At 37.6% G+C, this 14,344-nt stretch overlaps 1 protein-coding gene across 1 annotated transcript in view; it reads right to left on the reverse strand.

Annotated features, from left to right (window-relative positions):
* SLCO4C1 (solute carrier organic anion transporter family member 4C1) overlaps window positions 1–4,437 on the reverse strand; it is a 73,123-nt gene extending 68,686 nt beyond the window's left edge. Inside the window, exons 1-2 of the mRNA XM_059418295.1 lie at window positions 3,918–4,437; window positions 181–444 (exon numbers count right to left, since the gene is read on the reverse strand). Coding sequence (XP_059274278.1) covers window positions 181–444; window positions 3,918–4,263 — 610 coding nt within the window. The 5' untranslated portion in view covers window positions 4,264–4,437. The remainder of the gene's footprint in view (window positions 1–180; window positions 445–3,917) is intronic.
* Between the last annotated feature and the right edge of the window lie 9,907 nt (window positions 4,438–14,344).

The following is a 14,344-nucleotide window of genomic DNA, read 5'->3' on the forward strand; positions in this document are numbered from 1 at the left end:
AGCAATGAATAATGCACTAATCTACTTCACACAATTCACATCAAAACAAAGGAGTAAATAGTGAAGGAGACGAAGTCCTTACCCTTCTCACCTGTACAAGTAAGTTGCAATATAAAATTAAAGGCCTTGTTTTAAAGTACTTCTTAAATTAAAACAAACAAAAACGTAACAGAGACTTACCTTCAAAAAAGGACCCCAATTGGTATCTTCCACTAAAAAATTTTGGCATTGAAAACACAAGTGCTCCCAGTCCTATCATAAAGGATGCAAATGCAAGCCATCTTGGTTTGTGTCCTCTTTCACCAAAGAATGACACAAATAAAGACAACAAACAGAATGAGATATCATAGCTTGATGATATCAGGCCCGTCAGAGAACTCTTCATTTCATAGCGCTTCTCAATAGTGGAAATGCTAATATTTACAAGGCCATTTACGATAATACCTGAAAGAGAGAAAAGAAAATGTATGTACATGATTTTTATTAACTTCCCCATATGGATTATGAGTTTTAAAACAATGTACTAAAGTTTGGTTATGACTAAAGTTTGAGTGTTCATTTATATTGATTCTTTTTAATGTGCCAAATTTAAAAGTCCCAAAGTTTCAAAGTTAGCAACTCAAACAAACTTCCTTAAAAATTAGTTTGCTTTTAAATGGTACACTTGTGAATTTTCAGGTGTTAAATAAAATCGATGCTTCTCCTAAACAAAATTGTAGATAACTGCATTTTTCTCTATATAACAAACAAAAAATCAGACTGGTGAATTCTTATGAAGCCAGTCTGCGAGAGAGACTCCAAGAGTAACATACTCTCTTAGACCTCACTCAGAAGAATACCAAAAAGTACAGGTGACTCAGAGGTCATTAAAGAGGTCATTAAGTAATAATTGAACAACCATCCCAGGTTGTTCAATTATTAAACATATTTATATATTACTAGAGATCCTTGACTTAGTCTTATGAAAGGTGAAATTTAGCTTCAAACATCTTTTCCTCTAAAACTTGTATAGACATGAAAGTTATAACTTAAGAAGTCCTAGAACAAAAATAAACACACACTGAGTCATTTCAACTACTGGCATTCTAAATCACATGCAAAGTAAACGAAAAACTATACATTTTATCTGTTAATAACAACTGCGATGGAAGACTATAATGTAAACAACGAAAAGCTGGAAATCTAATTGTGACTGACTTCACAAAAAGGTTATGTCCAGATACAGATTAAATTTACAGGAGTTTAAACATCAGTATAAATTGAAAATAAAAAGCATCTGATCCAATTATACAGTTTTTAACTAGTTACTCCCTTTACTTAGGAGGATACCATGACTCATCTTCACTCGTTAGCGAGCAGAATATACACAAGTCATGATTTCTACAACTTCTTTACATTTTGCTTTATCAAGACTGCAACTGTAAATATATTTGAAGAAAACCAATATGACAAGTTTTAAAAGTCTTAACATGATTTTATTTTTATGCCAATTTAATAAGTCAAAAGCCAACTTACAGTTCTTAAAATTTAAAGGTATAGTGTCTAATGTACCTAGGAATGACATGCTTATGAGATAAACGTATCTGAGAATATGAAACTTTCCCCATCCAAAGATCAACCCACTCCCCCCACCCAAAAAACCAACTTCCCAACACACTTGTCACACTGATTAAAAGTTAGTCATGAAAACTCAACTGTCTTTATGGTATAACTTCTCTGAGAAAGTAAATTTATAAACTCTTATGGAGATTTGGCACTTAAAGCCTAGGAATACCACTCTGAATTCAATGCTACAGAAGTTCTAAGAACTCTCCTTTACTAAAGGAAATTTCAGGAAATATTGCATACTACATGTCTCTATTTTACATACATGAAAATAGGAGGCACATTAGAAGGTTAAGTGCTAAGAGAAACCCTGTTTATCTTTGAGAAATTCTGGGTTAAGTAAACTAACCTGACAAGAGAGGGGTTTTGTTTTTCCCAAACACTACTTAATATACCACGGAATTGGACCTCCCAGGGATCATGTTTGAGAAACATGATTAAGTAATAATTCAAACTTAAATGGTAATAATTCAGATTTAAACTGAGAATTTATTGGGTCACTTTCATCTAGGCTTATGCTTGTTAAATTGGGGGCCTCTAGATAGCTATAACTCTAGGCTAAACCTGACCCATCTTTCTAGGGCTGTCAATAATATTTGTTAATAATTTTAAACAATATTTTACTGGAGACTTCCTTTGGGAATTCAAGAATGTGTTCCTGAATACAGAAATTTCTGAAGAGGTTTCAAGATAAAACAAGAAATTTTAATTGTGCCTAACTTCTTTGAACTTTGCATTCCTATGGCACTGAAATATTTGGTCACAGATTTTGGACAATTAAGACCAAGACGTTGAGAGAAGGTGAACTTGGGTGGGGGCAAGAAAGGTGGAAATGGAAATAACTTTTTGGCACAAAACAACCTTTGGCAGAAAAGCTGCAGTTGACCTGCAATCAATGCTTGCTTACTGAACACCTATTATGTGCAAAAGCAAAGGGCACTGAATTCTGAGTTCCCTTCAGATAGGGAAGCAGGAATAAGAATAGAAAGAATGGAGTGGGGAGGGAGGGAAAAAATGAAACAAGATGGTAAGGGGAGGGAGTCAGACCATAGGAGACTCTTAATCTGAGGGTTGCTGGGAGGTGGGAGGGAGGAAGAGGGTAGCTGGGTAATGGACATGGGGGCGGGGGCGCTACAGTGAGTACTGTGAATTGTGTAAGACTGAAGATTCACTGACCTGTACCCCTGGGGCAAATAACATATTATATGTTAATTAAAGAAAAGAATATATTTAGATTTACTCTTCTGTTAATCTTAAAAAAGAGCAATTTCCAACTCCTCCCCCTCCTCAAAAATATTTCTTGGATTACAGTTCTTCCAATCGGCCCTGGATGGCCTTTTTACAAAATACTTTGAAAATAAGGTTCAAGTGACTAAAAAAATATCTACATACCATCAAATTCTAACTAACCTTCAGCATTTCCCTCAGCATGCTTCATCTCAATGCCCACCTGTCCTCAATGTGTCCGTCACCTTAGTGTAACTTCCCTTCCCGATTCTTTCACCCCTTGCATCGGGCAACCCAGCAACAGCTTTTAAGAATCTCCCTGCTTTCTTTCCTGGGAGCCGTTCTTCCTCTATTCTACCACTCACTCTTCCAAACCAGGTCTAGACTGCAAACTCCTAAGGGGATAAACGTGGACTCTATCAGTAACTCCCAAGAGACTCTAAAAGAGATCCTGGAGCAAAACAGTCTGCACAACTCCTTTGCGTTTCAAAAGCCTCACCCTTCACCAACGCCTCCGGCCTTTGCTAACATTGACTGGGTTCCACCTGTGCGCACACACAACTCCAGCTAAATGTACTCACACTACATGAATGCTGCTACCTAACCTATCCACAAATTTCTCCTTGGAGAACTACCTTACCCTCACCTGTAAATTAACCCTTGCCTTCCAGAAACCATGTAAAAAAATAAAATAAAATAAAACCCCTTTAATAAGGGCTTTCGCAAGATACATGCTTTTGTAGCACAGAATGGATACCCCCGGTGTAAAACTCTTCCCAAAGGAAGGCTCCAGTGATTTCCACTTCCTTGAAGGAATCGGGAAACGGCTAAACTGAGATAGAACGCAAAAGGGGGATGGAAAAGCTCCTACGGCAAGTTTTAAAAGTTGGTACAAAGGAAAAGCTCCAATGCGGATGCCTGAGCCTGCGGACGTCTGCGGGAGCGCTCCCAAGTCCCCAGGCCCGGGGCTGCCTCGCCCAGCGCGTGGACCACGCGGGCTCCGCCGCACACCTGCCCTCTCCGCCCCACCAGCTCCGCGCGCCCCTCCTCGCCCTCGCTGGGCCCCGCTCGCCCCTGCCCATTACCTTGCGTGAGGGCCAAGAGGCAGTAGTACAGCAGAAAGCCCTGGGGCGTGTTGCAGCGCTGGAGACTCTGCGGTTTTAAGTTCCCACACCCGCAGGGTCCCTCCTCAAACTCGGACAGCGACTCTGGAACGGACAGCTCTTGGGAGACAGCGGGATCCGCAGGGGGCCGGGGTGGCTCCGGCGACTTCTGGGGCTCCGGAGGCTCCCGCGGCTGCGAGTTCTGTCGCTGGGTGTTGATGGACAAGTCCGAGACCTCGACGTGAGAGGGCGATGCAAACAGACGGTGCGGGGTGTCTGGGCTGGAGGCGACGAAAGCCGGGTTCTCGATGCCTTTGCTGCCCTTCATGGTCAGGATGAGTTCTCCCAACTCCAGTGCGCTCCGGCGGCAGAAAAACCCGGTTCCTCTCTGGCTCCTCCCCCGCGCAGGGGGCAGCGCCCCCGTGCGGGAGCAGTTCCCGCCTCCCTGCCGTCGCTCCTGCAGGGCTAAGCCGCCGCTGCTGCCGCTGCCGCCGCCGCCGCGCAGCCGCCGGGATCCTCCTCCTCGAGCTCGCCGCCGCCCGGAGCGCAGAGCGCCGAGCGCCGAGCGCCGAGCGCGGACGCCGGGGCGGGCGGGCTGGCTGTTTGATTGGCGCTCCGCCCGCCTCACCTGTTGCCGCAGCGGCCAACTGGAATGCCGGGCGCGGCCGTGCGGCCCGGACGCCGCCTGGTGACCCCGCGAAAGCCCCTCAGGCCTCCGCGCCGCTTCCCAGAGCCCAGGGACTGGGAACGAACCAGGCGTTGTGAGTCTGGTGGCCATAAAGCTCCCTCTGGGTCCTGACAGGAAAGCTGCAAACGCAGTTGCATCAGGAGATCATTCCAGAAAATATCCTGCCGGGTTTCTTCCTCTGTTGGCTACCAACCCGGACTAGGTCTGAAATGCCGAGAATCTGGGCAGCCCCAAAGACAATACTGGGGATTTTGAGCATCATGGTGAGACTTTTACCTGTCATCCTCCCTAGAAACGGACATCCCCACCGGCCTACTCCCCATGACCAGGGCCATTAACGTGGCAACATAACCACCTGCTTGGTTCGACTAACCCCAAAACTGAAGATCCAGAAATGAGAAATCTTTAAAAGCCTATATATGATATTCGTTCTGCTGTATATTGCATAGCTAAGATCAGCAATACTACTAATCATGTAATAATTTCTACCTGTGGAATATATTTAAAAGCACAGACTCTGAAGAACCGAACAACATTACGCCAGAGTTAAAAAAAAATCCCTTCATTCTTTCATTCATTCATCAGAAAATGGTGGACAGGAAAGGCCTGAGTCTGAGCAAAGACCTGAAGGAGATAAGGGACTCGACAGTCTCCTGTGCAGAATAGAATGGCTGGGGTGAATGAAATGGTTGGAGAACAGTAGGAGTTGAAAGCAGGTGAAGGGGTGCAGATGGGGGGTGGCGGGGTGGAAGGGGTGGGGGGAGAAGTGATTGGGGCTAAACCTTAGAGGCCATAATAAGGACTTTGGCTTCCATTGTGAGTAAATTGGGAGGTATGGAACCCAGGAGGTATGTCACCTTGATCGTGACATGATTAGGTTTTTCAAAGGATCCAACCTCTTTGCCTTCTGAAGATAGACTAATGCGTACTAAAATAGTATATTTTAAATGAAGACATTTTTAAAGCTATATCAACATCTCAAGATGTTTATCTTTCCATAAATGTGTATTGTGATAAGGAACAGAATATAAATCACATATATTTCCATTTTGCTGTGTAATGGGCCTATATACACAAAGCTGTTACGTTTCATAAGACTTCAGAGTATTAAGGAATCTACTTCCTCAAATCTAATTGTTGATTATAAAACTTCAAAACAATGTGTCTGGACTACCTTTACCAGTTAATATAGGTCTCAGTTGTCCAAATACTATACCCACTATATTATATTGTTGTCAATACACTAGTACTATTATTTATTTATAAGGGTCCTTTCATTAAAAGATTACTTCACTAAAAATTAATCATAATCTGGAGAAAGTTTCCACATTTTGCTGTCTTCATTAAACATCTGGCTGATTGCCTGTCCAAGAAGCTACTTCTAGATTGAGCGCTAATACCTCCTGAATAGCAATGATTTGGTAGTATATAATGATCATATCCAAGCATAGCCTTCATCCTAGAGAAGAGAATATAGTGATGGAAAAGTTACCCCCATCCCAAAACAAGATGTGTTTATTTCTTCTAACTATAGTAGCTAAGCTCATTTAAAAGGTCTAGAGGAATGTTTTCAAACACTTTTACTTCTTAATGAGATAAACTAGAATTCAGAAGAAAATGCACAGTGCATGACACATAATAGCTATTATTTTGTGAAAATTTTGTTTCAATTTTATCTGCTTTATATACTGAGCTGGGGATTGAGATAAAAAATACATATATTTTACTTTAAACAAACATACATCTTGTTCCTTCTTCCCTGGCAGTCTAGACTGATCAAGAACATAGGGAAAGAGTAGAAGTAGGAACTATCTTTTTTTTTTAATCTCTCCTAAATATTCCAATATTAATCCTTACTAAAACAGTAGCTATTATTATCTACCTTTTACATATTAAAGAATCTGTATTCTAGAAAGGATTAGTAACTCTCCTAAAGCCATATAGCTAATAAGTGGCCTGGCACTTACTTAGGATTTGAACTCCAAGTTCTGTCAGATATCGTCCCTGAACCTTGCATTTTCTCTCTTTGAATTGCTACAGCCTATCACTGTCAGTTAGAATTTTTGCTAGCAATTCTAAGAGATCAACAGTCATTTGATCTGATGTTGATAAGTTTGGAGATTAATTCTGCTCTGAAGTGCAGATATTCAGATTTTGCAGATATCCAAATTGGGCTTGGTATGGAATTCCCCCTAGGCCTTCTATTGTAAAAAGTTTCCACAGAAATGAACTTAGAATGATGTCTAAAGGTGTAAATATACACTTTGTCTATGAAATATGAACTAATTTAAACAACCAGCAAATTTTGCTTTGATGAAATATGATAAACACAGTCATGGCTTAAGACTCTTTTGCACAAGCTTTGAATTAGCAAATTCAAATTATACTATCAAAATCAAAGTAGCATACTCATCGTGCACTTAAGTCCATACTGTGTAAGGAAAAATCTTCACTCCTGCAGTGCTCCAGAAGAGAACTCTTTTTAAAGATTAGTCAAAGTGCTATTGCTTCATCTTAAATACATCTTGCTCTTACTGAAAGTGTTATCAACACCACTTTCCTGTTCCCTTACATCCTTTGTGATGCAATGTTGGAAGGAAGGGGGTTCAGGTTTGCAACAACAACAACAACAAAAAAGCAAAACCAAAAAATTTTGATAGAATTTTTTTCTAATTCTGTGGAAAGTCGTCATTTTTTTAATTCTTTGGTCAAGGTAGGGCATATCTAGTGAGCATAGTCAAAAAATTTAAATTTGAGAAGGTAATTAATAAATTGCTATTCTTATAATAGATATCATTTGATGTATTTTTAAAGGGTAGAAAATGGGATAAAGAATAGTATTCAAACTTTGTAGTAAAGCTCCAACAGCATACACAGGAGCAGATGCCCCTGCCTATGGATCATTCTCTGGAATGTGCAGTAGATCTTTCCCTTCAGGAACTGGATAAACCAAAATAAAGTGGCTTAATGACAGGAGCTATCAAGATGATCAAACCAACTCCCCTTGCTTTGATTCCATGCTTTAAAGAAATCTCATCGTTATATGTTGGCCTTCCATGTAGGTATACCTACTGGAATGAAATATACTTATATGTCTATCTTGGTACTTTATCATTTTTCTTTCTGTGTGCTTTTAATAGTGTATTAGTTCCCTTTCAATTGTGCAGTGGATCCTTTAGTAATATAACACTATGATGCTCACAGAATATTAAAATTACAGGATCTTGAGAGAGCCTGAATACAAAGATGGTCAAGTGCTGATATTGTTGTGGTAATTAAAAATCCCACTATTAAGGACTTATTAATACTCTTGGATCTTATGTTTATTAAATGAAAGCAATGGCACAATCTAAGTGATCTTAGTATTCTTCATTTATCTTTTCTATTTTAAATGCTCTACAAAATGTATAATTAAAAATAAATTATATTTAAGAAAAAATGTAATGTTGAACTAGATTATTTTTGGTACTTTTTGGTTGCAGTTGCACAGATACATTTATGTTTAGAAGAAATAGCAGTTATATTTTCTTTAGTAATCATTAATCATTAAGTAACCATAAATCATTAAGAAAGCCATGTATCTATGAACATGGATGAATATAATTTTTAAAAAACAAAACATGTAAACATTTAATACTATAATTCCCATAAGAAAGCTAACCCAGTAGGCAGTGAAAAAATGTATTCTAGCATAAAATTTGCTGTAGTATCAAGTTAAGCTTTTCACTGATAAGTAAATACTATTATAATTTACTCAAAATACTGTGAACTCTATAGAAAGATATTTATTATACAAATATAACATTAGGTATAGTGAAGATAGCGCAGCTGGATTTATATATATATATATACATATATATATATATATATCTCAAGAAATGCTTTAAGCTAGAAGAAATTCTATAGCAAATAAATAGTGTATTTCTAAAACATGTTCTTTTCTACTCAAAATCTGATTTTGATGCCAGGAAACGGTCTTCAATGTGATCATTTTATAGAATATATAATCACAATGTCATCCTCATGACAAAATGCCAGCTTTATTGACTAGAGAAACAGCCATGCTTCCATTCTTGATAGTTCCATCATTCCCACAATTTAACCACTACCATTTCTTAACAAAGTGGATGATGACAGTTATTAAAATTTAGACTTACAAGAGACATCAAGATGTCATTTGTTCCAGCAGCCTGTTTCTAGGCAGGTTAATGTCAAATGCACCCAAAAGCTCAATGCATTCAGAAGCAGGAAATAGGACAGTAACAGGAGGAGTGGTAGTGGTGAGTGAGGAATTATCATTTATTTCACAGTAATCATTTTACAATTTATTGGGAGTTGGTAGAAGTCTAGTGTGAGGTTGAGGGAGCTAGCAGGCTACTATTACTTAGTAAAATAATTTACTTGTAAATACAAATAAGAGCTTTCATGAACAGTGCTCAAGTCAGTAGACAGAAATAAAACAAACAAACAAAAAAACTTTAAAAAACCCTTATACTTCCACTTTATAATTTGTGAAAGTTCTCAGAGCATGTTCCTAAAGGACAGGGATGAAGATTTTATACTCTACAAAAGAGATAAGAAAACAGAGAATTTCTTAAGTGAGTGTGAGAGAAAATCCACAGAAATAAAGTGTCTTCCTTGATTGAAGAGAAGATACAAAGATTACCATACTTCTGCTTATCAGGGGAGAGGAAAATTTGCTAGACTAGAGGAGAAAAGAATATCGAAGAATGATAAGAAGTAAAACTTCTGAGGCCGTGATGGAACAAAGGCAAACTTTTTAAAAATAAATTTTTAAAATGGGCATTAAAAGTAGAGCCAAATGGAGGGACCTCTGCTTCAAGACAAGATGGGATAATAGCAAAGACCAGATTTAACTTCTTGGAACACTCAAAAGAAACAAAGAAGAAGAAAAAAATACATAAGGAAAAAAAAAGTTTCAAGGCACTGGATTTCATGTAATAAAAAAAAAAAAAAAATAGTCCTGGGACGCCTGGGTGGCTCAGTCAATTGGGCATCTGCCTTGGGTTCAGGTTATGATCCCGGGGTCCTGAGATGAGGCCCGCATTGGACTCCTTGATTAGCAGGGACTCTGCTTCTCCTTCTGCCTGCCATTCCCCCTGCTTGTGCTCTCAATCTCTCTCTGACAAATAAATAAATAAAATCTTAAAAAAAAAAAAATCTTTAAGAGATGGGAAGTAAACTAGGTGAGCAATCTACTGCCTTGAGAGAGCTTTCAAGTGATGGTGTGGGAAGGGTGAGGCAAGATGTGAAAGGCACAGAAAACCCCGCAGACTCTGAGTTCATGGAAAGAATACTGAAGGTCCAAGGACACCAAGGTGGTTGGAATATATAGAGCAGAATACTAGAGAGGAGACAGCTGCAAGAGTTGATGTCAGCGGGATCCCTCAAGTACTCAGCAGAGTACAGATGGCATGTTCACATGAAGAAACTACCCTTGACCACAGATGGAGTCATATGAAGGGATTAGAGAGACAGCAGCCAATATTCAGAAAAAAAGCATAAGATAACAAAGTTTTCCAGCATTAAAAAAAAAAAAAAAAGGAAAAGGAAACATAAATAATTTAATACCCAGAACCCTACATACATGTTAAAAGAAGTCCTTCGGGCAGATGGAAAATGACACGATGTGGAAATAATGCTTTATTTATACAAAGGAATAAAGAGCAACAAAAAAGAGGAGATGTAGTTTAAGACTGATAAATATATGTGATTTTTTAAAATTTCTGTCTCTCCAAAAGATAAACTACTTAAACAGAAATTTAAAAGTATTGTGATATTCATAAGTAAAGGTAAAATGTATGGTAATAGTGCAAAGGCCAGGTAAAGAGAAACGGAAATAAGTAAGTAAATGGAAGTATATTATTGTAAGTATTTTATATCTGAAACGATATACTTGCCTTATAAGTGAAGTGATATGCGAAAGATAGAATATTATGGGGTACCTGAGTGGCTCACGGGTTAAGCCTCTGCCTTCAGCACAGGTTGTGATCCCAGGGTCCTGAGATCAAGCCCCACATCAGGCTCTCTGCTCAGCAAGGAGCCTGCTTCTCCCTTTCTCTCTGCCTGCACTCAGCCTACTTGTGATCTCTCTCTCTCTCTGTCAAATAAATAAGTAAAATCTTTTTTAAAAAAAAAAGGTAGAATATTATAATGACTTGTAAGACCTAGAGCAAGCTCTAAAATAGCAACAATAGAAGAGCCAATAAACAAGATAAAGTGGAAGCCTAAAAAAATATTCCATTAATCCAAAAGAAGGCAGAAAAGGGAAGAAAAATGGAGAAGACAGAAAGAAAACATGTAACAAGGTAATGATTGCCACCAGACTATATTAATAGTTACATTAAATGGAAATAGAGTAAATGTTCTAATTAAAAGGAAAAGATGATCAGATGGGATATTAAAAAAGCAAGAACCAATTAAATACTGCCAATAAGAAAAACAATTCAAATATAAATGCTAATAGGCTGAAAGTAAAAAGTTGAAATGATATATTTACATTAATCTTCAGAAAGCTGGAAAGACTACATTAATAAAGTCTAAGTGGACTTCAGAGCAAAGAATATTACCTGAGATAAAGAAGGTTATTTCCTAACGATAAAGAGGTGAATTGGTGAATTCACCAAGAGGATTTAAGAGTCTTAAAAATTAGGCACTTAAAAACAATGTAAAATGCATGAAAAAAAACAGATATAACTGCAAGGAAAACTAAGCATAATAACAATTATACTCATTTTAATTTTTAAATAATTCAATTAATTTTTAAATTAATTTAAATTAAATAATTTTAATATCTGTCTCTCAATAACTCAAAGAATAGATAGAAAATCAAAGTGGTATGGTGTACTTGAACAACACTATGGTATGGTATATTCGAACAACACTATCAACAAATTTGACCTAACTGACATTGACAGAAATTTCCACCACCAACAGAAGACTACACATCTTTCAGGGTACACATGGAACACTTATCAAGATAGACCAGATCCTGAGACATGGAAAAAGTCTCAATTTTAAAGGGATTCAAGTTATACAAAGTACATTCTCTGGTCACAAGGGAGTGAAATTAAAAATCATTAAAAAAGATAACTGGAAAATCTCCAAATGTGTAAAGAAAAAAAAAAAAAACGCATCTCAAATAACCCATGGGTCAAAGATAAAATCAAAAGGAAAATTAGAAAGTATTGTAAACTGAATGAAAATAAAAACAAAACATCAGAATTTGTAGGGTGCTACTTAAAAGCACCACTTGGGGAAAACCTATAACCAGCCCATATTAAAAAGAAGAAAAGTTTCAAATCAGTGACTTCAATTTCTACCATAAGAAATTAAAAAGTGAAGAACACATTAAATCCAAAGTAAATAGGACAAAGGAGATAATAAAGACCAGGAAGGAAATTAATGAAATAGAAAACAGGAAAACAACAAACAAACAAATCAAAAAAGAGTACAGGAAAACAATAGAGAAAATTAATAAAACCAAAATGGAGTTCTTTGAGGAGATAAAGTTGGTAAACCTCTAGTGAAACCAGAAGAAAAAGAGATAAAACACATATTTTCAATATCTGAAATGTGAATGGTTATAAAACTACAAATTCTACAAATATTTAAAGGATAAAGTTATACCTAACTCTAAGTTTGGCCATATGGATGAAAATGACAAAAATCCCTCTAAAACAAATTACAAAAGATCTTTCTAGAGGTAATAGGTAACCTAAACAACGTATGTCTATTAAAGAAATTGAATTTGTAGTTAAGAATGTTCTCACATGGGGCGCTGGGTGGCTCAGAGGGTTAAGCCTCTGCCTTGGGCTCAGGTCATGATCTCAGGGTCCTGGAATCCAGCCCTGCATCAGGCTCCCTGCTCAACAGGAAGCCTGCTTCCCCCTCTCTCTCTGCCTGCCTGCTTCTGATAGATCTCTCTTTCTCTCTCTGTCAAGTAAATAAAATCTTTAAAAAAAAAAAAAAAATGTTCCCACAAACTCACGAGCAAGGACTTCAGTAGTAAATTCTACTGAGCATATAAGGGAGAACTAATACCAATTCTACACAAATTCTTTCACAAAATTAAAGATAAAGGAACAAAGGAAGTCTGGGTGTCTCAGCTGTTTAAGCACCTGCCTTCAGCTCAGGTTATGATCCCAGAGTCCTGGGATCCAGCTCTTCATCGGGCTTCTTGCTCCATAGGGAGCCTGCTTCTCCCTCCCCTCTGCCTGCTGCTTCCCTGCTTGTGCTCTCTCTCTCTCTCTCTCTGTTAAATAAATACATAAAATCTTTAAAAAAAATAAAGAGAACACATCCCCAGCTCATTCTGATGACAGCATTACTCGTCATTTATCCAAATTTCACCGTAGCATCTATCAAAAGTTATCTTGTATTCTTGTGGGTAAGATAAGTATGGGATAAATGACGGCAGGATTAGTACAATTAGTATGGCTGAAGTAGTATGGTCTTTTTTGATTGAATGACTATAGAAAAATAGTGACTGAATAACAGATTAATGTCAACATAGAGTGTTTTAATAAAGCTGAGAACATTTCGTGGCATAGGCTATCAAAAATCCCAAGAGCTTCAAGCAACATCTAACACTTTCTAGCTCATAGAAGAATCAAGATGAAATCCATCTTCCCTTCCAGAAGCCTCTGTGGAAAGTTGTCCTTCAAAATAGTGAACTCAGATCCAAGTTCCTTCCACTTTCTAGTTCTCTCAGAGTTCTTCACTTGCAGCAAGTCAATTGTGGGGATACTACAAATATTTATACTGCATGTTTCTGGCGGGCACTGAACTGTACACCCCACTGACAAGAACTCAGTCCTAGGCTCTACCTGGATACAAGGAGGGCTCAGTATATGGTTCGTGCTACATGTCCAGGAGGAAGATGAAACAATTTGGTGAATACTATCTGCCATAAATATTATGATATATTTCATATACCATCAAGATCCACAAGCTAAAATGATGATCCATCTTCTAATAAGATGACATAGAATTTTTTTTTAATTCTCTATATCAATTAAAAACTATAAAATAGGAAAGACAATATTAGCAAGTTAAAATCTGGATCAAATTGTATAGAACTTAAGAGATGTGGAATCCAGGTTAAGATTTTTTTTTTCTCAACTTCCCAACATTCAGACTATCTTGAAATATTGTACTCAACACTAATTGTTACACCAAAAGAACAAATGACTAATGAGTGCAGGCCCAAGGATAATATAACTAAGATAGAAAGAAAAATTGAGATTTGCCACATGAACATTAGTTGAAAGAACTATGAACATTGATCCTGAAGGAAAGATAAAAGGTTAACAAAAGAGTTGTCATAAAATATTTGAGTGGAGATACCATTTAAAACACATCAGACTTACTCTTTATGGTTCTTGAGATTAGAAAGTAGAAGAAAAATATGGGCTCCAAATAAAGAAAATCTTTATAATTAGAGCAGTGATTCTCAAAATGTCATCCAGGATACCTAGGAAAATTCTGAAATATTTTCAAGGGCTCTTCCAATTCACAATTATATTCAAAATGATACTGGGGTGTTATTTGCCTTTTAGATTCTCATTTTCTCATGAGCCTACAGTGATGTTTTCCAGAGACCACTAGACATGTCATATCACAAAAAGAAGACATAAGAACCTCTTAAGCCAGACATAAAACAGATTTGAAAAAAGACAAAACCATTCCATTCTTCTCA

Source organism: Mustela nigripes, chromosome 12 (assembly GCF_022355385.1).
Source record: "Mustela nigripes isolate SB6536 chromosome 12, MUSNIG.SB6536, whole genome shotgun sequence".
Classification (NCBI taxonomy): Eukaryota; Metazoa; Chordata; class Mammalia; order Carnivora; family Mustelidae; genus Mustela; species Mustela nigripes.